At 54.1% G+C, this 23498-nt stretch overlaps 8 protein-coding genes across 8 annotated transcripts; 4 read left to right on the top strand and 4 right to left on the bottom strand.

The window, feature by feature from the left end:
- Positions 1–4139: 4139 nt before the first annotated feature.
- Positions 4140–5821, top strand: BO94DRAFT_551045 (putative nucleolin protein Nsr1; the record flags this gene model as incomplete). The annotated part of the gene is made up of 3 exons (XM_025613521.1): positions 4140–4817; positions 4866–5152; positions 5203–5821. The coding sequence occupies 3 exons, from the start codon at positions 4140–4142 to the stop codon at positions 5819–5821; spliced, it is 1584 nt and encodes a 527-aa protein (XP_025462214.1).
- Positions 5822–6582: 761 nt separating this feature from the next.
- Positions 6583–8086, top strand: BO94DRAFT_527709 (uncharacterized protein; the record flags this gene model as incomplete). Its single annotated transcript, XM_025610398.1, has 2 exons — positions 6583–6749; positions 6916–8086. The coding sequence occupies 2 exons, from the start codon at positions 6583–6585 to the stop codon at positions 8084–8086; spliced, it is 1338 nt and encodes a 445-aa protein (XP_025462213.1).
- An 860-nt stretch (positions 8087–8946) lies between these two features.
- BO94DRAFT_301532 (uncharacterized protein) lies at positions 8947–9701 on the bottom strand. Its single transcript, XM_025606751.1, has one exon. It carries the CDS (start codon positions 9515–9517, stop codon positions 9104–9106), a length of 414 nt encoding a protein of 137 aa, XP_025462212.1. The 5' UTR covers positions 9518–9701; the 3' UTR covers positions 8947–9103.
- A 677-nt stretch (positions 9702–10378) lies between these two features.
- On the bottom strand, positions 10379–10946 carry BO94DRAFT_301417 (uncharacterized protein). The gene has a single exon (XM_025606750.1). It carries the CDS (start codon positions 10823–10825, stop codon positions 10532–10534), a length of 294 nt encoding a protein of 97 aa, XP_025462211.1. The 5' UTR covers positions 10826–10946; the 3' UTR covers positions 10379–10531.
- Positions 10947–12360: 1414 nt separating this feature from the next.
- Positions 12361–13402, bottom strand: BO94DRAFT_301414 (uncharacterized protein). Its single transcript, XM_025606749.1, has 2 exons — positions 13271–13402; positions 12361–13214 (listed from the first exon to the last, which is right to left on the bottom strand). Exon 2 carries the CDS (start codon positions 13184–13186, stop codon positions 12569–12571), a length of 618 nt encoding a protein of 205 aa, XP_025462210.1. The 5' UTR covers positions 13187–13214; positions 13271–13402; the 3' UTR covers positions 12361–12568.
- Positions 13403–16122: 2720 nt separating this feature from the next.
- On the bottom strand, positions 16123–18329 carry BO94DRAFT_540223 (chaperonin-containing T-complex subunit CCT4). The gene is made up of 7 exons (XM_025612870.1): positions 18186–18329; positions 18079–18130; positions 18004–18026; positions 17922–17951; positions 17841–17870; positions 17219–17791; positions 16123–17163 (listed from the first exon to the last, which is right to left on the bottom strand). The coding sequence occupies exons 1-7, from the start codon at positions 18231–18233 to the stop codon at positions 16309–16311; spliced, it is 1611 nt and encodes a 536-aa protein (XP_025462209.1). The 5' UTR covers positions 18234–18329; the 3' UTR covers positions 16123–16308.
- A 111-nt stretch (positions 18330–18440) lies between these two features.
- Positions 18441–20210, top strand: rpt1 (proteasome regulatory particle base subunit RPT1). Its single transcript, XM_025617502.1, has 4 exons — positions 18441–18690; positions 18763–18877; positions 18927–19156; positions 19206–20210. Exons 1-4 carry the CDS (start codon positions 18596–18598, stop codon positions 20083–20085), a joined length of 1320 nt encoding a protein of 439 aa, XP_025462208.1. The 5' UTR covers positions 18441–18595; the 3' UTR covers positions 20086–20210.
- Positions 20211–20650: 440 nt separating this feature from the next.
- Positions 20651–23212, top strand: BO94DRAFT_540221 (succinate dehydrogenase [ubiquinone] flavoprotein subunit). The gene is made up of 6 exons (XM_025612869.1): positions 20651–20823; positions 20915–20966; positions 21027–21100; positions 21155–21318; positions 21371–22759; positions 22818–23212. Exons 1-6 carry the CDS (start codon positions 20782–20784, stop codon positions 23035–23037), a joined length of 1941 nt encoding a protein of 646 aa, XP_025462207.1. The 5' UTR covers positions 20651–20781; the 3' UTR covers positions 23038–23212.
- The last annotated feature ends 286 nt before the right edge of the window (positions 23213–23498 follow it).

Below are 23498 nucleotides of genomic sequence, written 5' to 3'. Positions count from 1 at the left end.
AACTACCTTGGCCAGGAAAACGTTTGGGTCCGTCGAACTTTACCGCAAACCCACCCAGAGAAATGAAATGAATTCACAGCTGCATCTTCCACGTGGTTGGTCCTCCCCCACGCCGATATTTCAGCCGGTGGTGGGCCAGGAAAACGGCCTGGAGTTCGCTCCTAATAAATCCTATGCCACCCTCCCTGGCTCTCGCTGCTTCCTGCGCTCCTTCCTGCGCTCCTTCCTGCGCTCATTTCATTCCTCCCATTACGGCTGTCCGACTTCATGGCTGCGCACGAGGCCGTCTTCGCTGTCTCGGCCCAGGCCACCCAGCTGGGCAATCGCATCTCCGTGCACATGCTGGACTACCTGAGCACGGTCCAAAACTTGCCTGACGGCTTTCGGGAGCTGTCACAGACGTTCCTTGACACCTGTCGCGCCCTCTGGGCGATCGACGCTGGTCTTACTGATTCCACCGTCGCAAACCGCGCCCTGCCCGAGGTCATCGTGGAGGAGGTGGCCAAAAAATTCGTGGCCGCCTATCGTGACTTCCAGCATCTCGACAAGCTCGTCACCAAATTGATTCAGTATGAGCATCGTGGCACCCTGGGAAAGCTTCAGCGAGGCTGGCATCGCCCCACTCACGAGCTCGCTCGCATTCGCGAGTCGCTCCAGAAGACGACCGAAACCCTCCAGATCAGTGTCCTAGCATTTCACTGGTCGCTGGGTGAATCGCCCCTTCTGGCTGAGTCGGTGGGTATTGGGTACGCAGGACTCGCCGCGGCGCTCGATCGCATGGCCAAAGGTCGGTCGGTAATGGGCATCAACAAGACCAAGGCCCTGGAGCGTGGAAACAAGCAGATGGAGCCTTCATTGTCATCATCGTCCTCCGTCCCTTCTGTGCCGCCCAAAGAATCGCTGCCACCCATCCCGGTGAGCATTAGCAACCCACCTCAACTCACCCCCGACGACAACCTTTCCTCCGTTCTCTCCCTCGACTCCCTCCTTCTGTCCAGCCCCCACGACCGCGATCACCCGCCGTCTCCCCCTCTCGAGCCTGTTCCTCGATTTCCGCCCCGAATGGACAGCCAGCAAACCCGGACAAGCTCGCGCGCCTCTGGGGCAGAAACGTTGACGGCACCGGAAAGCGACATCCAGGGGCCCATCACCCTCACGCATCACCGCTCCGCTGACCCCCTCCCCAGGGCGCCCCATCGCACCCCTAGCCGGACAAGCGCGGCTAGTGCCACGCAACTACGGAGCGCCCTCGCCTCCGCTGTCCGGAATCGGAACCACAAGTTGTTAGAACAGCTGCTGGATAGTGGAGTGTCCCCTGACTTAGGAGAGCATATCCATCCGCTCAACGAGGCCGTACACCAGCACGACTTTGAGGGGATGCGACTGCTACTTTCATTTGGCGCGAAAGCGAACGCACCGGACCGAGAGGGCAAGACGCCATTGCTCACCGCGGTGGAAGAGTCGTTTGATGACGGGGCAACCTTGCTGCTGAAGTATCGTGCCGATGCCAATTATATTGCAGAACCGGGGCAGGACTCCCCGCTGAGCCGAGCGGTTGCGAACGGCAAGATCAACATGGTGCAACAATTGCTTGCGCATGGAGGCAATCCGGACCATGAGACTCCGAATGGCAGCACAGTGCTGATTGAGCTCATTCGTCAGCGTGCGCCACCACAGCTCGTGACTCTTGTCTTAGGATCCGGCTGTGACCCGAACCGCAAGGGCCGGCAAGGCAACACGGCGCTTTTGGAGGCAGTCAAAAGCGACCAGGTGAATGTTGTGACGGCACTGCTGGAGCACGGGGCCAACCCGAACCTGCCTGGGCCGGAGCATGTTCTGTGGTCAGCTATCTACCGTCCGCGGTGTTTGCCGGTGCTGCTCAGTCGCGGCGCCGACATTCACAAGACCCCGGGACTCATGGAACAGGCGACTAGCATCAATAACATTGAAGCGGTGCGCATCCTTCTGCAAGTGGGTGTCGACCCCAACGCTAAGAAGGATGGTATCTATACGCCACTCTGCTCGGCCATTCGCGACGATCGCGCCGACATTGTCACCCTGCTGTTGGCCCACGGTGCGGACGCCAATGTCATGGCCTCGGAGTATCCAGCCTGGAAGTGCATCACTCACAATCGGCCACATTTTCTCCCGGCGTTGCTGGCCGCCGGGGCCGACCTCCACCAACCACCAGGCATCGTCGAGATGGCTGTGCAAGTCAATAATCCGGAGGCTTTACAGTGGCTGGTCGAGCAGGGAGGTGCGAACGTCAACGACCGCGACGCCCAGGGCCATACCGCTTTAACGACCGCCATCCGCGAAGACCGTCCCGAGATGCTGAGCTACCTTCTAGCCCATGGGGCTGATCCCAACCAACGTGGGCAGGATTGGCCGGTATGTATGGCCGTAAAGTCGCCCGCCCTGCTCCAGCTACTGCTTCCAGAGGTCACCAACCTGTCCGCTCACAAGGGTGTCATGGAGATGGCGGTGCTGGCTAATCAGCTGGAGAGCATCAAGCTGCTACTCGCTGCTGGCGCGAGTGTCGAATATAAGAACGGTGGCGTTTTCTCACCGCTGACCACGGCGTTACGGGAGCGCCATGTCGACATTGTGCATTTCCTTCTGGAGGAAGGAGGCGCTGATCCTAATGCTCCCGGTGAACACCTGCCTCTTGTCAAAGCAATCCGCCGGTGCCCCAACGGCGATTTTTCGATGATCGAACTCCTTCTCAAACAGGGCGCCGACCCCAACAAGACCTACCGGGACTGGAATGCGATTATGCAGGCCATTGAGTACCGGGATTTCCCGCTGTTGCGCCTGTTGGTCGAGAAGGGTGGCGGAGCCGATCTCACAGAGCATGATGAGAGCGGCCAGACGGTCTTGGAGATGGCCGATGCCTCCGGCTGGTCCAAGGCCACTCAGTTCCTCCTTGACCATGCGCGCCCTTGAATTATCTCCCCTTCTTTTGAATTATCTCATATATCCCATGTACTAACCACGCTGCCACGTTTGACTAGACGTCATTTTCCTTATGTCATACCCAATATGTTTGTGTATTTTTGTTCGCGCAAACTTGCGTTCTGTTTCGTTTCCATGTCGGTTCCCCTGAGATACTCTTAGTATAATTATAATTTATGACACACTTCCAAGCATTCGCATCTACTGTATGTTACTAACTGTCTACCACATATGATGTGCTTTTGCTGCGTATCAGTCCGTGATAACCATCGAAGGACGTAGAATAGTGAGACAAGTGTGCTTTCGATGACTGGTTTTCTGACCTCACAGGATGTCGTACCGAACCCTTGAGCCATATATTCATCTCGTGCCACTCGAGCAACTCGAGCAACAATCAGATTGCCCCATCAATGACGGCTGAGCTTTGGTACAGCCCCGACTATCTCGGGAGCCACAGTTGAGAATGGTTTTCCTACCGTGTGGGCTGGAGGTCGACCGGATGGATCAACGGGCGGCGGCAGACGAATGGGAGGCCCAGCCGGAGCCCGACCCAGTCAAGTTAGTGCAGGCCGCAGCTCCCCACTTAGTACCTGGGTTATCCTCATTCCAGGAGGCGGTAGGTACTGTTGATTTTTTCTGCCAGCCTCCGATTTTTTTTTTTTTTTTTTCGGTCGCCTTATCAGAGCTGGTCCCCAGCAGCAAAATTTCTTCTTCCCTTCATTCCTGTCCTACTTTCCCCTTCACCTCTCCTCCATCAATTCCATCCCCCTTTCTTACTTGGTTGTATTCAACTAAGTATTCTTCTATTATATCTTGCAAGTTGCACTTCAACAGACATCCTGTGGGCTTTTTACCTTGAGGGCTGTGGGCTGTAGCATACTACTATTCTGTGGGATCTGTGGGATACTCTCGTGGGTTTCATATCATAGACGGTAGCATATTTCCCTGTCGTCTCGTGTGGGCTTGAACACTGTCGTTGTGGGTTACCTGTGGGTATTCGTCTATTCTCATTACAAATCGGGTGATTGTGGGATTATAAGATCTGCCGCACATTCCAAGCTTTTCTTTGTACCAACCACTTAGTTTGCAGTTTACTTGGTTGGTCCCTCCTTTCCCTTACTGATACCTTCTTACCTTGATGGTTATTTTGACTAACATATTATACTTCCTTCCGTCAGAACAAAATGTCGAAGACCAAGTCCGTTTCCAAGAAGGGCTCTGAGAAGCCGGTTGACAAGGCCCTGAGCAAGGTCAAGGATGCCGGTGTGAGCAAGGCTTCCCAGTCCCCCAAGGCCAAGAGCAAGCAGATTGCTCGTGAGGTCGCCTCCAAGGAGAAGAAGGACAAGAAGAAGAAGAAGGCTCCTACCCCTAGCTCGTCCGAGTCCGAGTCCGACAGCGATGAGGAGATGGACTCTGACTCCAGCTCCAGCAGCGAGAGTGAGGATGAGAAGCCCGCCAAGAAGGCTGAGAAGAAGGGCAAGAAGGAGGAGACCTCTTCCGAGTCCGAGTCTGAGTCCGGCTCTGACAGCGATGAGGAGATGAACGATGCCTCCAGCAGCGAGAGCGAGAGCGAGGAGGAGAAGCCTGCCAAGAAGGCCAAGGCTGAGCCCAAGAAGGCCGCTAAGAAGGAGTCCAGCGACTCTGAGTCTTCTGAGTCCGAGTCCGAGTCTGAGGAGGAGAAGTCCGTTAAGAAGGAGACCAAGAAGGCCGAGTCTTCTTCCGACTCTGAGTCTGAGTCTGACTCCGAGTCTGAGGAGGAGGCCCCCAAGAAGGCCGCCAAGGAGTCCAGCGAGAGCTCTGACTCTGACTCCGACTCTGACTCCGAGAGCGAGGAGGAGACCAAGGAGAAGAAGGCTGAGAAGGTATGCTTTGACTATCATCGATCAATAACCTGATGCTAATTGTCCCAGGAATCTTCCGACTCTGACTCTTCCGACTCTGACTCCGACTCTGACTCCGACTCTGAGGAGAGCGAGGAGCCCAAGAACTCCAAGAAGCGCAAGGCTGAGGATGAGTCTTCCGCCACCCCCAAGAAGTCCAAGACCGAGGAGCCCGCTGCCGGTGCTTCCGCCAACCTCTTCGTCGGCAACCTGTCCTGGAACGTCGATGAGGCCTGGCTCACCCAGGAGTTCGAGGGCTTCGGTGAGCTCACTGGTGTGCGTATCATGACTGAGCGTGACACTGGCCGCTCTCGCGGGTGAGTTTTGTCTTCCTACACGATTTGTTGATCCATATTGACCTCTCTAGATTCGGTTACGTTGAGTTCGCCAACGCCGTCGATGCCGCCAAGGCCTTCGAGGGTAAGAAGGACACCGAGATTGATGGACGTACCATCAACCTCGACTACGCCACTGGCCGCCCCGCCAACCGTGACCAGCAGGGTGGTGGCTTCAAGGACCGTGCCAACAACCGTGCTCGTTCCTTCGGTGACCAGGCCAGCCCCGAGAGTGACACCCTCTTCGTCGGCAACATTGCCTTCGGTGCCAACGAGGACTCTCTCCACGAGCTGTTCGGTGCTAAGGGAAGCATTCTCGGCATCCGTCTCCCCACCGACCCCGAGTCGGGCCGCCCCAAGGGTTTCGGTTACGTCCAGTACTCGTCTGTTGACGAGGCCCGTGCCGCCTACAGCGAGCTCAACGGCGCTGAGCTGGAGGGCCGCCCCGTTCGTCTGGACTTCAGCACTCCCCGTGCCAACAACGGCGGTGGTGACCGTGGTGGTCGCGGCCGTGGTGGCTTCGGTGGTCGTGGACGCGGTGGTGACCGTGGTGGCCGTGGCCGTGGTGGCTTCGGTGGCCGCGGTGGCGGTGCCCCCAACAAGGCCCGTGGTGGTATCCCCGAGTACAAGGGCACCAAGGTTACCTTCTAAGTGGGCGTGTAAGATTACTAGACTGTTGCTTTTATGACACGTTTTGGGCATGGGTTTTTTGGATTGGGGTTGTGTTATTATTAACTGTTTCTGGTACCCCAAAAGTTCTTTGCATTATCTAGGTAGCACCAATTAATGAATGGCTATGACCAGAGTGAGATGATTTCGTGCAGAATGTGGATGATGATGATTCAATGGATGCTTGGCGGGCTGGGGGATTCTTTGTTGGTGCTCGTGGCACGGATCGGCCTGATCTGCTGCGGGTGCAGACTGCCTGCCTATCAGCGGTGGCATCCGGCGGGAACAAGTCACCTGTCGGATGATGGACCAGCCCTCGTGCTCCCCCTTCCTTTCTTCGGCGCCATTCCCTCTGCTGCTCTTATTGTTGTGCTGGTCCGGGTTTCTTCTGGATTCTCCTGTTTCTCTGGCCAGAGCAACACTTGTTCTTCCAGGTTACGTTGGGGGATCTTGGTGGAACTTGCCCCTCGAGTTGTCTTGAAACTCTGCTTGTTCCCAGGACTGATAAGATAATCAGCACCTGATCCAACCCAATAATCCCCTCCCTCCACTTGACTTGCAGTATACAAACCCCGCCCTTCCGCCCTTCTTCTGGCTGACCGCTCTGCGCCTCGCTGGACGGTCCGCCTGGAATCCCCGTGGCCTGAGCATTGACTGACTCGCCTGGCTGCTTTGCTTTTCTATTTCTCCTCCACTTTCCCTCGTCTCCATCGCTTCCTCTCCTATTCATCTCTTCATCCATCATGCAACCCACCCACTATGACCTCCTGGGTCAGGTGCACGACGACCCTCGCGCGGTCGGGCGACTGACGCGAGACGCCCATCAGCCGCCGCGCGATGCTTCCACTCTTCAGCAGTCCCGGTCGCCTGCTGCTGCTGCGCCCACGAGATCCGAAGGTGCGTCATCCTGGTTTCTCCAGATATCTGCCCTACGCCTGCAGTTCGATCCGATCTGCATGCACTCCAGTTCCCCTTGAAATCCTCGCTTGTATCACCATGTACTCACTACGTTATTATATAGATTCCTGGATCGAGGTCTCCTCCCAGCCCTCGTCTTCCTCTCTGTCTTCTGCTAGTACCAACGACGATATCATTACCACGGGCCTCCGCGTCCAGCAGCACGAAGCCGATCAGTACCATCGTAGCCGACGACGCCGTCTGCAACGGTTGGCTGCAGTCACCACCGCCCAGGCCGACTACTCGTCCCGCGAACAAAGCAGTAGTCAGGATGAATACGAGGAGAGCGAGAGCGAGTCAGACCACATTCTCAGCAGTTCGAACGAGGACATGGTCCGTCAACCCATGGGAACCCCTTTCTTGCCGGGGCCGGGTCCATCTTCATCTCCCTCGGACGATGCGTCGAGCGACGAGGATGATGACGACAACTCGACTGCGTTAGGAATGCGCAGGAACTCGGCTCCCTTTGTCCCTCAACCCAACGTCTTCTCCCATCCACCTGCATCCCAGAACCCCTCCTGGACCAGGCCAACTGATAGACACCGTCCTCAGCCCAGTGAGGTGTCCAACTCCAGCCGTCGGACGGCGATCCGACGCAACTCTCAAGCTAGCATACGCTCTGCCCGGCGATCTTCCCAACAACACAGTCCTTTCAACATGATCTCGCCATCACACCATGCCGATCACGATGCCGCGCTGCGTGCCAGTCTGTCCACATTGCTCTCCTGTGCCGCTGCAGCTCGAGGTCTGCCAAAATCTGATCCTCCACCATCGCAGCCCGGTCCATCACGGGGCCACCCAGCGTCTTTCCGACTAGTATCCGAGTCGGTTGCAATGGGAGAGGAAGTGTGCGAGGAAGTAGGGACGGTGGAAACGAACCCCACCCGTGCCCCGCGGCTGGGACCCACTCCAGCATACTCGCCGCGCACCGTCCCCTCGGCACCTCGAGCCAAGCGGCGGTCCAGTCCTTCCAAAGAACGCAGCCACTCGTCCGCAAAGAAGACCCGTCGCGCCAGCATTGCGGACGCTGCCACAAGTCCTACCGTCATGACCTGGGTGATCAGCGCTGGAGTCGTCGTCTTGTTTTCAGCCATCAGCTTCTCCGCCGGATACGTACTGGGCCGTGAAGTCGGCCGCCTGGAGGCTAACGGTACAGGCATCGGATCCGTGATGGGCGACAGCGGCGTCCCGGGCAGAGCCACAGCGGGTTGCGGTCAAGAAGCGGTCCAGGGCGGACTGAAGCGACTTCGCTGGGGATCAGGGCCCTCGGGATCGGGCATCATTGCATGACTGACATATACTTGCATCTAGCTGTTTACATGTGCTGCTGACCATAATGGTGAATGGGATATATGTATGTCAGTTGGCAGTGCCTTCGTTTGACGTTTCTTATGTCTCCTCTCTTGAAGACGGATTGCATGCACAGCCAGCTGTCCGTCTGATCTGAATCCTGGATCATTTGTAAAGCCCTGGATGTGACGCGGGGAAAAGTAGGTAGCCTCGGGGATGTTTATCTGATCGGGAATGGCGTTTGGTTTTGTTTAGTTTCAGTTGGTGTTATACCCCTTGGTAGCTAGTAATGATATAATATGATATTCACATACTCTTGTCAACATCCCCAAACCAAAATAATCTACCCTACCCCATCGTACAATAACAATGGCAAACAGCGCCTACAATGACCGACAAACATTCCACCCACCATCCAAAACCCCCTCCCTCCCTGCACTTCTGCGCTTCCACCCTTCTCGAACTCCATGCATTTCGTGAAGCCTGTCATCGTCCAATCTAGCGGAGGAAGCAGCCCAGCCCCTCCTTTGAAACCAGCCAGCCAGATTGCTATAGAACTCGGCATGTTTATATATGCCTTACCTCGCTCCACCTCGACCCGGACAATCCTGCCTTCCGAGACCGATCGACCGATGGATCGATCATACTTTCTCTGTAGAAGAAAGCGGGTAACATCCCTCCTCCACTCCACTCCACTCCACATGATGTCCCAAATCCGTGACACCAACAACCACCACCATCACAAATACCGTGAATAGTAAATAGGTGCTTGCAGGGCATAATCTTCACGACATCCATTTTCCAGACACATGCACTGAACAGACAGATACATCGGAAACGTATTCCCCGATATCGCAACACACAACACCCATACCTCCATCTCCACGGATTGCATATAGATAGACGATAGATGCAGACTTGTATGCGAAGTTTAAAATAAGAAGCGGATTGGATAGATGGAAGCAGAGCAGAATAGTATATGAAAGGGTAGGGCTGTGTTCGATATCTTCCTCTCAGTCATCTGTAGTGTATATAGGTAAACCGTGATGGTAACCGTGATGGTAACCGTGATGGTAACCGTGATGGTAACCGTGATGGTAACCGTGATGGTAACCGTGGTGGTAACCGTGGTGGTAACCGTGATGGTAACCGTGATGGTTGCAGCGATGGGATCCGTTGATGCAGTGGATTCATAGGGATGGGAAGGAATATAGGGTAGAGTAGAGAAGGTGGGTCATTCCCCATGTGTGCCTCCATTTGCATACAACTTATCTGGATAGGTGCTGAGTTGTATCTGGGGGGCATGATAAAATCAAAGGAGTAAATTGAGGAGGGTAGGTTTAGCCCCCAGAGACATTTCCACGACCTGCTGTATTTGTGGTGTATGTAGCCGATAGATAGTTCTCTGATGGTTGCAGAGACGAGATCCATCGGCAGGGTAATCGGGGCAGATTCCCTGAAACCAGGAGCAAAACCCTTTTGGGTCACACGTTTCTTCTACAACCATTTGTGGTCTATGTAGACTGGCAGGCAAGTACCCTGATGGTTGCAGCGATGGGACCCGTTGATGGATTCGTAATGGCAAGGAGCAGAGCAGACAGATCATCCCCCTATGTCACAAGCCACAACCCCCCACCCTGCCTCGTTTCCATCGGACAGACGCTGAGGCATATCCGAAAGTCATGATGGAGTAGAATAAGGAGGTGAAGATAAGGAAGGGTTGGTTAGGTTTGTGACATGCACGTTCACCACCCGGTTACTGTGAGTTGTGTAAACGTGATGTAGAAACCAGACCAGATTAGGCCGAATCCCATCGTGTACTCTGGTGATGTAAAGTGCAGCCCGTGATGAAACAGGGCGGTTCATTTCCAGATGAGCAACCGCGGTGAAGTGGTTGGTCGCAAGTTGTATCGCATAGGCTGAGTGGAAACCCACCCACTCGCCCCGGACTATGACATTCATGTCTGGGTTGTGTTCGGATAGAAATTAATTGGCTTAGAAGGATGCTTGATCGGTTTGGACTGAGGTAGTAACAAGGCCCGAAGGATACATCTGGCACCGGGTAAAGCGTACACCTAGGATTGGTAGTGAAATTGCTGAGAGGACGGACGGAGCGTGTAACTCGGTTCAGGTTTAACATTTTAAACCAGGCACAGCACAGACAACAGTTGATGACTGCTTGGCTGTGGTCCAGTTTTGATTAGAGATGATTCACCAAAGTTGGGGTATATAGATGTCTGGTAGCGGGTTTACCGGTTCACGAGTTGGTGCGTGGTTTCTGAGGGGATGGCGAGGAGGTATTATTTCGACCGTCATGGACCGTAGCAACAATCATTGTTGGTAGTATCGGTTTGGTTCCATTTTGATAAAATGTGAATGGACAGTACCGGATCCAGCCACCCTGTCAAAGTCCAGTTCGATCGCTAGATTGACAGGGCTTGTTGTTTACAAGGTACTGGAATCAGTGGTTTTATCCGAGTATGTAGGTAGGTATAGGCATGTAGTTTTAAACCGCAGTGAGGGAGTTGCTCGCATTGCTAACCGGTTGGTGGGATCGTAGAAGAAGGGTTCGAGTTTAAGTGCTAGCTCTGGCCCACAGTAAAGTAAGAGTCCAGGTGAAGACAATAGAGGGATGCCGATAATGGCTGTCAGGAGTGACAGAAGAGCGGTAGCGCACGGAGTCAGCTTCGAGGAGATGTCAATGATGATGATAAGAGGAACAGTTGATTGAGGGAACATTGTGCCATGGCCGGTGTTGTCTTTCTTAAGAATTTGTTCCGGGGTATCGCATAGTCAGAGGGAATCACTGGTTGTGAGCTGACGATCCAGTAGATTGGATAAGATCGAATTCAATAGGGCCATTGTGTGGAACGCGCTTGTCCCGCGTCTGCCACCGTCTCTCGAGACGTGCTTCTACCGGTTGGCTTGGTAGATGTATAAGTAGGCTCGGCAGCCCCTCGCATCGCATCGCATTGCATATGGTCAGACAGTGAGTTCCGCATCGTCAACACAATATCCCAAATTAGGTATTGCCGTGTAGCCCTGGACGCGTTCCATGGCCATCCTCATCCCGCCTTCATAGCAGTGTGGTCTGTGCTGTGAGCGGCGCACTGCACAGTATCGAAATGGAAACTTGACCCTGATAAGGAAATTCAGGAAAGGGTTGACGAAGAATGGGATAAAGTGGGCGAGAAAAAATCTCCAGTTGTCCTTCGTCCAACCATCTCCACTATAGAGATGGCCTCTATCCTGCTCCAAAGGGACTTGCATGTCCTCCCGGTAATAGATGGGTTCATCCATTGACTTTGTGCTTCACATGTAAGCCGATTGATGAACAGGCTGTGATACAACAAGCAACAGAACGTTTCCTCCGCCACACTGCCACGGCACATGACAGGTGATCCGGTCTTGCTACAGTGATTAGAAATGGATGTGACTGGAAGTCCGTTTCGTAGAGGCCGTCATAAATCTTGCTTAGATAGGGTGGCTTCGTCCGTCCATCTGTAGCTGGGTTGAAGTGCTTGACTTGTAGGTTGAGGAACAGGCTTGAATTATCCTTTAAGGCCACCAAGATGATGTATGGCAGGGTAGCCCGGCTAATGTATATAAAGATGTGACTGTTTCGATGACCTGAGTGAAGAGTAGTACCAGTAAAGTAGGTCCCATCTAAGCTCAAAGTTGGACAGCGACAAATTATACTTGCTAATGCGCGTCCTCATCAAAGCTAGCTAACTAGATGGTGAGTGTTTTCCGACCAGCCCGCAGGCAATGTGAACCAGTATTTCATGATCTGCCTTTGATGGCTCCTGTGGACCTCGATAGTCACCTAGTCAGATCAGCTGGAGTGTAGTCTGGCAGATATGTTCCGTTGCTTGGATTGAACTGTGCATATGCATGGGTATGGGTGTTTTGTTGTTGCCGTCATTGTTTCCATTCTCGCATAAAACTATGCAGACATGGACAGCGTCCTTCAGGCACGGAGTCGTATCGCGTATCTTCACGACCTTGAGATGGTCCCGATTCTGACATCTTATCTTCGAGACGAGATCCTCCCGAACTTTGCACATGGCGTTGTGCAGGTTCACAGGCGTCTCAGTGTGCCTTACGGTTTCGCAATGTAAACTGTTTATGAAAGTGCACAAGCACGCAAGACTAGGGCACGCGCGTGATCCGGATGCTTAGTGGGTTAGGAGAGGCCCTTTGTTGGGTCTGTATCAGCTGTGTCCTCTGATCCATGTATATATGTGATGGCCTGGTTGCTTTGCATTTATCCCCCTGATTGTTCGGCCAGCTCAATTGTTTCGGTGATCTACTGTCAGGTCTTGCTCCAAAGTCGAGAGTTTGCTGAGGATGTTCTCGTTTCTGGCGGTCGTAGTATAGCTCCAGGTGTTCGGCAATATCCACAGGTGCTTTCCAGCACCTTCAAGAAGTGGCTTTTGCTCCGGACTGAAGAGTCAATATAGACCCTACCCAGTCTCAATCTCATCGACTGCGCTTCTGGCTAGCCCGCAGTTTTGATGGTATTGAGTCACCTGGAAAGAACATCCGTTGTCTTCCATGGAGGCTTAGACGTTCGATGGTGATTCTCTTGTTTGGTTTCGCGGGACTGACCAAATGGTTCATAGACATGGGGTTTCTAATGCGGCCTGGGGATGAGGTAGAGGGACGGGCTGGTTGTAATGCTGGTGGAAGCACCCAAAACACAACCGTGAGCTCCGTTGAGTCGGCTGATACTACCCTAAGGCTAATGCCTTCTTTGTAGGGGCGATACAGTCTATCTCCGGGATTGTGAAGAGGTGTTTGTCCAAGCTCGACTGAGCGGTTGTTTCGGCAGATTGCTTTGCAGCCGCGCTCCGAGTACCACTCTTGGGTTCTTTGAACGGATGGGCGAATCGGAGCTGGCACAGTCACTCCATCCAATGTCATTCCAGTCCCTCGGGGTGGTAGGCCCAATTCCTGATTTGGGGGATACATTGACACTTGCGAGCTAGCTTGTTGGTCCGTACAGCGCCATGACTGTAGATGAACTGATTTTCCGTTTTCGTTGGTGTTGGGGACTGCATGTAGGCCACACGCTCTTCGTCTGGAATCAGTGAGCATCAACAGCTTCCCCTTATGTACGGTGTATCTTCATGAGATTATTAGCCGAGAATCTCTGATATAAGATGATTGGTCACTACTCACCTGCGCTTTTTGCTTGATCGATTTCCAGATGAAACACCTTTCTTGCGCTAGAGTCGATCACGATTCCTTCCCGAGTCCAGGCTGCTCGGTGTCTAGACCTTATCGCAAAGATCATGCTCGAAAGTCAATGTGATCCATCTAGAAAGAGTCCGTCTCGCTCTCATCACCGTATACCTAAACAACTCGTTCAGGAGGTCATGTGGACCAAGTAGACGGAAATGATAATGTCCCGAAGCGCAATTCCGAGCTTGAAATACGGAATTCATCACTGGAATCACGCCTACACTAGAACATCAGCTTGAAATCATGAACAGGCCGGTTAGGAGACCCTCGATTCGCTCCTTCGTCCCTCGATCCAAATTTTTCGCGGAGTCCATGCGGAGGGTTAAGGATGCCTGCTTCGGGTCCACATCATCAATAGGGGTGTATCTTCCTGTCCCTGGAATGGATGCATGTCCCGAGAGTAGTGACTTTCCACTCGCCTCAAGTACGTTGTCGAATATGGGCTCAACCCGCGAATACGGCCCCTTGTTCAAAACTGAGCCGGTTGAACTTCCCCTGTGCCAATTTCTACAGTCTCCCACACTACTTGGACTGTGTGTACGATAGCAGGTTGTTGTGACGACGGTTTGGCTGAGTACGAGTTCGCATGACATATCGACATGCAGACTTGCGCGTGCCGGCATTAGGGCGCGAGAGACGTAGGTGTATGATAGATCCCAGTGTGTTAATTTATGACGAAATAGTCAGGTTTAGAGGCCAAGCTGACTGGGTCGAGAACGAGTTCGAAAGCTCCTCCATTCCTTCTGCTCGGGTGGTTCGGCTCATCGCGTCTAATCATCCGCAGTTGACGCGGCACGGGTCTCCAGGTACACGTTTCCGTCTCTTGTCGTGAGTCCACTGTAAATGTATGATTCGCTGCCTCGCATGGCTTTTGATCATCGGTCGTTAGGAGCAGTCATTCCCCAGCCGGGTGTTGCTTGGTTCTCACCAATCAGATGAGCTTCATAGTACCGGTTCGCCCGTTTGGACCACCATGCCCATGTTAGGTATCTTGACAGGCGCTGGTGGGTAGCCGTTTTACGAGGTCCATCCACATACTTGACATTGTTTGTAGGATGATTTCCTTTCAGCGCGTTCAGGATGATGTAGAACATATTCCTTCTGCATCGAAGGGCTGTTCTGCTGTCAAAAACGGCAAGACAGCAATCATATGCACGTCTGCTTGGGCCTTTTGAACGATTGATGCAATGAAGAGACGACACATAGGTGAGAAGTGTGAAATGTCTACTTTCTCAAACCTGTGATGAAAGCTAGCTGTCAGAGGACCGTGTGTTCGAAGTGTTCTCGGATGCTCCATGGGTATGAGGATGCTAGTTCGATCTCCCATACCACGGTTAGTTTGGTGGATGGTTCAATCTCTAAAGAACTCATCTCGAAAGTCGCTGGATTGTGTCATGATCAAGGGCGTCGAGTAATGTCGTAGTCAACCACACTGTTCAATGACATAACGGGGCATGCTGAAAACTTGTCTTCATGGTTGGAGCCATGAGTAACCGAGATCATTATCCATGGCTCGGGGACCTGCTCAAGTCAGTGGGTGTGATATACAATAGGTAAGCAGCCAACTTACCACAATGCCTCATCCACACTGAACGCGCTAAACTCCTCTCAGATGCTCCCTCGTACATCGTGGCCATCAATGTTATCACTGTGGCTATGGAGAGATCAACCGATGGGCCACTCCGGTTGATGAATGTGCCTGTATCTCCACAACACGTTCCTGGCGGAGGATATGCCATTAGTATCGATAGTCCCTGGGTTACAATTAGTATAAGCAGGGAGGTATCCTTGTGATGAGAAGGATAGGAAGACGTACATTCCAATCTTGTACATGCTGAAGTGGAAGGTTTTCCGTATGATTGTTGAAAGGCCACAATATTCGGCTGCACTGCGAAGAGAGGTAAGGCCTGTACTCGATGCCCTACGCTGAGTTGTTAGCATCTTCCAGTTACGGGGCAGAGCAAACTAACATAAGCTGTGAGATTCCGAGCCTGAACAGATTGACCAGGTCGCTGTTATCCCTTACGAGGTTTTATGCGTTCTGATGCCAGGTTGTTGTATCTAGATGTTGATTGTCGGATCATTGGATCATAGGTTGGATTTGGTTGTGTGGTCGTATTTATAAAATGGGGATCAGTAGGTATGGTACCCTAGATGATGGTAGGCGTATTCCGACACTTGGATAGATGGAGCCATAACTTGTGTTCATATGACCATTTCGTAGGTTGCGTAGACGGTAGGACGTTAGGTTCGTCGAGATAGTGATGCATAATGAGAGACTTGCTGATCTTCGATAACTGTAGATGTAGAAAAGGAGAGGTATATATATCATGACGCAGGACTACATGGGCAATCATGAGTAGAAGAAGACGTGGAAACAAGAATCGTAGACAATATACAGAATTGCTTGGACGGTCGATAGCCGGCAAGGTTATAGGGAAGAGAGTGGGAACATAAGACACGTAGGGAATATATACATTATGGATGGATATAATCAAAACCTAGGAAGATATAGAGATGAGAGATGTAAGAATGAGAGATGAAAAATGAGAGATGAGATGAGAGATATGAGATGAGAGATGGGAGGTGAGAGATGGGAGATGGGGGATGGAGAGATGTGGAAGATCGAAGGAGAAGAAGGGGATGGAACCCCCTTTTATAACAGACTTTTCACATGGACCTGTGCCTTAGTGATACTTCAATAGACCCCTCTGGCCATGTTACACAATTATGGCATGAATGAGGGACGGTGACACTGTTAGGTGGCAGGGAGTGATTGGTGTAGCATCCCCTGCTGCGGCGGCCAATCGGACATTGCTCTCACCAATTCGATTGATCGGAGCAGGATGGCGACGTTGCTAAGGATTATGTGCAATTATACACCAGACTTATCTATCTTTAAATATGGTATGATTGATAAATTACTCATCACAGTACACCACCTGGCCATACTTTTCCATTCCACGCGCCGTCGATCACCGCGACAAAGCAATATCATCAATTCTCATGATCATCTTCACTGTCTCCGCAGCGAGCTCAATCGCGCTGGTGCTGACCAGAAGCGGCTGCAGGATGTTCTCCTCGGTGATGTCGTCCTTCACGCCACCGCTGCGAATGCTGACTCCGGCGTTGTGCTGGCCCTGGGCGTGGCGGTGGCGCAGGTCGGTAACCACCTTGATCGAGTTCAGACCAGCGTTCTCTGCCAGCGTGGTGGGGATGACCTCCATGGCATCGGCAAACGCCTTCCAGCAGATGGCCTCGGTGCCGGTGAGCTGACGAGCGCGCATGGCAAGGGCATGGGCGATCTCGATTTCAGGAGCACCACCACCGGCGATGAGGGCGCGCTTCTTCACCAGACAACGGATGACACAGAGCGCATCGTGAAGGGAACGCTCCGCCTCGTCCAGGATCAGGTTGTTAGCGCCACGAGCGACGATCGACACGGTCTGGTTGTTGACGGCAGCAGGGGTCTTGATGCCGGTGACCTTCACGTAGCGAGCGCCGGATTGCTGGACCTCCTCAACCAGGTCTGCGGTACCCAGCTTGTCCTCGGTGAAGGAGTCGATGTTGGCAACGGGCTTGCAACCCAGACTCTTGCACAGGAACTCAACCTCATCGCGCTCGATATCCTTAATGGCCAGGATCTTAAGACGAGACAGGAAGTGGAGGGAAAGGTCGTTGACGGCATCACGGAGGATCGACTTCTGGATGAGAAGGACATTGCACTTCGTCTTCTGGATCTTCTTGACCATGTTAAGGAGGTATTGGCGCTCTTCCTTGAGGATCTTGTCCATCTGGCGGTAGTCGTTAACCACGATCTGGTTCTCCATCTGTAGCGTCACTGTTAGCATCTCATATCTGTGCCCAAGGAGACCAGAAGCGTACATCAGGCTTAGGCGGGCTGAGCTGGAACTGAATCAGACCTATCCGGGCCTTCTCAATACGGGTCGGGCCGCCGCTGCTCTTGATAACCTGCTGGTTCAGCACCAGGCCATCAACCATCTCACTGTCTTCGATTGTTCCGCCGACCTTCTTCACTATACGGATATTCCTGAGGTCCACGTTCTCGGCGGTCTTGGGGTCGACGACCTTCAACACGGAATCCACCGCCATCGGACCGAGAAGGCTGGAGTGCTGGGACACGATTTTCGAGGAAAGGGAGGTGGAGGCCGCCTGGAGGAGGGTGGAGCGGTCCGTCAGGTTGATCGGGCGGGACATGTTGTGAAGGATTTCGACGGCAGCGGCGGCGGCTCTCTGGAAGGACTCCGAAATGACGGTGGGATGGATGCCCTTGGTGAGCAGGCGCTCCGCGGCACCGAGCAGGCTTCCAGCAATCACGACGACCGACGTGGTACCATCACCAGCCTCAACATCCTGAGCCGCACTCAGATCGACCAGCATCCTAGCCGCGGGGTGCATGACGCTCATATCCCTCAACATGGTGTTTCCATCGTTGGTCTGCGGGGGTTAGCGGGGGTGTAGGTGAACGGAGTAGTGGCATTCGTACGATAATGGTATTTCCCTTGGGCGTTTGGATCTGATACTACGTTAGCCGTCGGTTCTCGACATTGGTCGACACTATTCCTACCATCTTGTCCATACCCCTGGGTCCCAAAGACTGCATAGTGGTTAGCCCCTCATTTGTCATGTCGATATGGAGACAAGCGTACTGTTCTGATGGCATCGGCGACGGCTGTTTGGCAATTAGCATCTGGTCCCCGAGCACTCCCAGCATCGAGACATACCTCTAGCGGCCAAAATGTTGGCCGTACGCACCGCCATGGGCTTCTCCTTGTCCTGCAGTCTATCAGAAAACGGCCCACACGTATTTCGCTCCGCAAAATGGACGCACCTTGAAAGCATTGTTGCCGGCGCCCCCCTGGGAGGCTGTTGTCGCCATGATGAAGGTAACTACGATAGGACACCGTAGATGGGATGAAACCGGGGAAGATAGAGTAAGGTGGGTGGGCGAGGGGATCCAGAACCTGGAGGCGGCTCTGGGAATTTCTTCGGTGTTGCGTTTTGGGCGGTGTTGCTGCTGGGCTTGGCGGCCACTAGCGTCAACAGCTCGAACCGCATCAAGCTGAGCTCACCACATCACTCTTCCATCGTTCAAGCTCCATCTCCCCCCCACACCCTGTGCTGTCTCTGCAACGCCTGTTTTATCTCTCTCTTCTTCCACGACGAACATATAACTTATCTCTGATTTGATCCCTTCCTCCTTCCACTCCCTGCCGTATCGCCACATCCCATCCCATCACCATGCCTAGCGCCACGGGAGCGAACTGGGAGAAGTACAAGAAGAACTTCGCCGATGATGAAGAGCCAGAGAAGAAGATAACTCCCCTCACCGATGAGTAGGTTGCCCTGGGTACTTACCGACATGGACGATGGATGGTTCCCCATCTGGGATGGCTAACTCGGACCAGGGACATCCAAGTACTCAAGACCTACGGCGCCGCTCCCTACGCCACGGCATTAAAGAAGCTCGAAAAGCAGATCAAGGACAGACAAGCGAGTGTAAACGAGAAGATTGGCGTCAAGGTACTAGGTTCGTCGCGTGCGTCCCGGATTCGGCTGACTGGCTGCTTAGGAATCCGATACCGGTCTTGCGCCTCCACACCTCTGGGATGTTGCTGCGGATCGGCAACGCATGGCTGAGGAGCAACCGCTGCAGGTCGCTCGTTGCACAAAGATTATCCAAGACGAGAAGGACTCGGAGAAGAGCAAATATGTCATCAACGTTAAGCAGATCGCCAAGTTCGTCGTGAATCTAGGGGAGCGCGTGAGTCCTACGGATATCGAGGAGGGCATGAGAGTCGGGTATGCTCCTGCAGTCTTGTCGTGTCGCGTTTACTCTAACCGATGGCAGTGTCGACCGCAATAAGTACCAGATTATGCTCCCTCTCCCTCCTAAGATCGACCCCAGCGTGACGATGATGACCGTGGAGGACAAGCCCGATGTGACGTACGGTGACGTCGGAGGATGCAAGGAACAGATCGAGAAGCTGCGAGAAGTTGTTGAGATGCCATTGCTGTCACCAGAACGTTTTGTCAACCTCGGTATCGACCCGCCAAAGGGTGCGCTACTCTACGGACCCCCCGGTACCGGTAAGACGCTTTGTGCACGAGCCGTGGCCAACCGAACCGATGCCACGTTCATTCGTGTCATTGGTAGCGAGCTGGTGCAGAAGTATGTTGGTGAGGGTGCCCGGATGGTCCGCGAGCTCTTCGAGATGGCCCGAACAAAGAAGGCGTGCATTATCTTCTTCGACGAAATCGACGCGGTCGGCGGTGCTCGTTTCGACGACGGAGCGGGTGGTGATAACGAAGTTCAACGTACCATGCTGGAGTTGATTACGCAGCTGGATGGATTCGACGCCCGTGGTAACATCAAAGTCATGTTCGCCACCAACCGACCGTCCACTCTGGATCCTGCCCTGATGCGTCCGGGTCGTATCGACCGTAAGATCGAGTTCTCCCTTCCGGATGTTGAGGGCCGTGCCAACATTCTCCGGATCCACGCTAAGAGTATGTCGGTGGAGCGTGACATCCGCTGGGAGCTGATCTCTCGACTGTGCCCGAACGCTACGGGAGCGGAGCTCCGCAGTGTTGCGACAGAGGCGGGCATGTTTGCCATTCGGGCGCGGCGGAAGGTGGCCACGGAGAAGGACTTCTTGGCCGCGGTGGACAAGGTCATCAAGGGCAACCTGAAGTTCAACTCGACAGCGACGTACATGCAGTATAACTAGACGCGGTTACCCGCGGGGTAATTGCATGGCTGGATGGATGTATATGATCATACTTGACTTGGTGTTTCACAGTCTACGATGGGCCTATAATAGGATCGTTTATTATACATGACAGTAATGCTTGTCTCACGACATGGAGCTTGTAAGTCATAAGTGGATGCCTACCTACATCCGCAAGGAGGCGATCCGGCCCGGCATCGTCGGATAGGTTATCTAGCCCGGTGAATGGCATCAAAATGTCAGATCGAGGCATATCCGGGGCCCCTCTAAAGAAACCCTGAGCTGCTAGGTAAGCCGATCGACCCCAGTAAGCCCCCCATCAGCGCCGTCCCCAGGCCGGCCGTGTTGCTCCGGAATTCTTCGCGCTCAGCCGGGTTAAAAGAAGACCGGCCACGTGCCTCCACAACCGCGGCCAATGACAGGCTGCCGGCTGCCCGAGGTGATTACCACTCCGCGGGTGCTGATTGGCTCTTTCGGCCCCGGCCCTCCCCGTCGGCAAGTGAGAGGGTGATTATGTCAGCCGGTCTTCGCTCTCTTCGCCAGAACCGACGATCCAAAAGTGCAGCTCGCAAGCACCACCGGCCTTGACCTCGCCTCTCCTCTCCCCGTCCTTGTGCTGCTGGTATCCCGTTTTTACCACCTCTCCCCTCCTCCGGACTCATTAGGAAAGTGTTTCTTTCTTCTTGATCCGTCATCATGAGCTCCCTGGGCTTGCGGAGCCTAGCTCCCGCATCGAAGGTCAGTATCCGACGTCTGTCCGTGATGCCGAATTCTGGCTCGCGTTGCCCCCCTCCTCTCGACGACCTTACTAACTTGTTGTGTTCCGCAGATTTCCCGCGCTGTGGGCCAGAGACGTCTCTTCTCCTCTTCCCGCCCGGCTGGTACGCATTGGACTCACAACACTGCCCCTTCACGCCTCTGCTAACTCGTCCCTCCGCTAGCCCGGATATTTGGCAACGGCCCGCTGCGCGCCAAGCAAGCCGAAGGCTTCATCGCACAGAAGTACCCCATCATTGTAAGCTGTGACTAGCTTATTATTGCGGGAGGGTGGCGTCTAATTCAATTGCAGGACCACGAGTACGATGCCGTCGTCGTCGGTGCTGGAGGTGCCGGTCTGCGTGCCGCTTTCGGTCTGGCGGAAGCTGGCTTCAACACTGCCTGTGTTTCTAAGCTCTTTCCCACGAGATCTCACACCGTCGCCGCTCAGGGTGGTATCAACGCCGCTCTTGGCAAGTGAGTTGTCCCTGATCAATTCCTCAGAATAGCGCTAATGCTTCGACTGCAGCATGCACGAGGACGACTGGAGATGGCACATGTACGACACCGTGAAGGGTTCTGACTGGCTGGGTGACCAGGATGCCATCCACTACATGACCAGAGAAGCCCCCGCCAGTGTTCGTGAGCTGGAGGGCTACGGTTGCCCGTTCTCCCGTACCGAGGACGGTCGTATCTACCAGCGTGCTTTCGGTGGTCAGTCCAAGGAGTTCGGCAAGGGTGGCCAGGCTTACCGTTGCTGCGCCGCCGCTGACCGTACCGGCCACGCCCTTCTCCACACCCTGTACGGACAGTCTCTCCGCCACAACACCAACTACTTCATCGAATACTTCGCCCTTGACCTTCTGATGGAGAATGGCGAGTGCCGCGGTATCATCGCCTACAACCAGGAGGACGGTACCCTCCACCGTTTCAAGGCCCACCACACCGTCCTGGCCACCGGTGGATACGGACGTGCCTACTTCAGTTGCACTTCTGCCCACACCTGCACTGGTGACGGTATGGCCATGGTCGCCCGTGCCGGTCTCCCCAACCAGGATCTGGAGTTCGTCCAGTTCCACCCCACTGGTATCTACGGTGCCGGTTGCCTGATCACCGAGGGTTCCCGTGGTGAGGGTGGTTACCTGCTGAACTCCGAGGGTGAGCGTTTCATGGAGCGTTACGCCCCTACCGCCAAGGATCTGGCCTCCCGTGACGTTGTGTCTCGTTCCATGACCCTGGAAATCCGTGAGGGCCGTGGTGTCGGTCCTGAGAAGGATCACATCTACCTCCAGCTGAGCCACCTGCCCGCTGAGCTCCTGCACGAGCGTCTGCCCGGTATCTCGGAGACCGCCTCCATCTTCGCCGGTGTCGACGTCACCAAGCAGCCCATCCCCGTCCTGCCCACCGTCCACTACAACATGGGTGGTATCCCCACCAAGTACACCGGTGAGGTCCTGACCCAGGATGAGAACGGCAACGACCAGGTCGTCCCCGGTCTGTACGCTTGCGGTGAGGCCGCCTGTGTGTCCGTCCACGGTGCCAACCGCCTGGGTGCCAACTCCCTTCTGGATCTGGTTGTCTTCGGCCGTGCCGTCTCCCACCGTGTCCGTGACACCGCCAGCCCCGGCAAGCCCCACAAGGAGCTGAGCTCCGACGCTGGTGCTCAGTCGATTGCTGACCTGGACTTTGCCCGTACCGCCGATGGTCTTAAGTCGACCAACGAGATCCGCAGCGCCATGCAGAAGGCCATGCAGACGGATGTCAGCGTCTTCCGTACCCAGCAGAGTTTGGATGAGGGTGTTGAGAAGGTCACCGCCATCGACGGCCTGTACGACCAGGTCGGTACCAAGGACCGCAGCATGATCTGGAACTCGGATCTTGTTGAGACCCTGGAGCTTCGTAACCTGTTGACCTGCGCGTATGTACCCTCTGCGAGTGACGTGATATTAATGTTGGATGTTGGCTAACTGCAGTAGTTCCCAAACCGCCATTGCCGCCGCCAACCGCAAGGAGTCCCGTGGTGCCCACGCCCGCGAGGACTACCCCGAGCGTGACGACGAGAACTGGATGAAGCACACTCTCACCTGGCAGAAGAAGCCCCACGGCAAGGTCGACCTGGGCTACCGTGCCGTTGAGCACAACACCCTGGACGAGGCCGAGTGCAAGTCGGTGCCGCCCTTCAAGCGTGTCTACTAGACGCGATGCATGGTGAGGTGAAGAAAGGAGCGTGACGAAAATTCGACCGTGTTTATTTGTGTGTTCATATGTGTATATCCAGGTTTCTTTCCAGGCGATGAGTTTGGTGTACTCACGTGTATTTCTTTATAGCCGTTTATTACATCCCATACAATGGAGTTTTTTTGTGTTGTGACCATAGCTACCTGTTTTTCTGATACCGTCAAAGGATGGCCGTGTCATCGGCTGAATCTTTGGACCCGGGCCGTGGACAAAGAAAGTCACGTCACAACGGGGCTTGACACTCTGACTGATTCATGTTGATCATAGGGTTCTACAGGGTTTCCAACAAGAGAATCCGGTATTACCAGTGCGACGTATGGAAACACAGACAACTCCTCAACCGGGTTGTGCTATAAAGCCCGACGCATCAGATTCGCCACATGGGAGGATCTGGGGGCCTTGTTTGGGACGCTTGACGA

The sequence above is a fragment of the Aspergillus sclerotioniger genome (genome assembly GCF_003184525.1).
Source record: "Aspergillus sclerotioniger CBS 115572 chromosome Unknown BO94scaffold_44, whole genome shotgun sequence".
Lineage (NCBI taxonomy): Eukaryota > Fungi > Ascomycota > Eurotiomycetes > Eurotiales > Aspergillaceae > Aspergillus > Aspergillus sclerotioniger.
The sequence above is the reverse complement of the archived record's forward strand: the minus strand, read 5'-3'. Positions and strand labels throughout refer to the sequence as shown.

Bases quoted from the DNA above. Each gene is read 5' to 3' on its own strand.
- rpt1 (XM_025617502.1), top strand. From the start codon at position 18,596: ATGCCTAGCGCCACGGGAGCGAACTGGGAGAAGTACAAGAAGAACTTC. The intron at 18,878-18,926 runs GTACTAGGTTCG...CTGGCTGCTTAG, and splicing joins ACGAGAAGATTGGCGTCAAG to GAATCCGATACCGGTCTTGC. The intron at 19,157-19,205 runs GTATGCTCCTGC...AACCGATGGCAG, and splicing joins GAGGAGGGCATGAGAGTCGG to TGTCGACCGCAATAAGTACC.
- BO94DRAFT_301414 (XM_025606749.1), bottom strand. From the start codon at position 13,186: ATGCTCACTGATTCCAGACGAAGAGCGTGTGGCCTACATGCAGTCCCC.
- BO94DRAFT_540221 (XM_025612869.1), top strand. From the start codon at position 20,782: ATGAGCTCCCTGGGCTTGCGGAGCCTAGCTCCCGCATCGAAG. The intron at 20,824-20,914 runs GTCAGTATCCGA...TGTGTTCCGCAG, and splicing joins GCCTAGCTCCCGCATCGAAG to ATTTCCCGCGCTGTGGGCCA. The intron at 22,760-22,817 runs GTATGTACCCTC...TAACTGCAGTAG, and splicing joins CGTAACCTGTTGACCTGCGC to TTCCCAAACCGCCATTGCCG.
- BO94DRAFT_301417 (XM_025606750.1), bottom strand. From the start codon at position 10,825: ATGTTCCCTCAATCAACTGTTCCTCTTATCATCATCATTGACATCTCC.
- BO94DRAFT_301532 (XM_025606751.1), bottom strand. From the start codon at position 9,517: ATGGATCTCGTCTCTGCAACCATCAGAGAACTATCTATCGGCTACATA.
- BO94DRAFT_540223 (XM_025612870.1), bottom strand. From the start codon at position 18,233: ATGGCGACAACAGCCTCCCAGGGGGGCGCCGGCAACAATGCTTTCAAG. The intron at 18,027-18,078 runs GTATGTCTCGAT...ATTGCCAAACAG, and splicing joins CAACATTTTGGCCGCTAGAG to CCGTCGCCGATGCCATCAGA. The intron at 17,792-17,840 runs GTACGAATGCCA...TAACCCCCGCAG, and splicing joins CCAAGGGAAATACCATTATC to ACCAACGATGGAAACACCAT.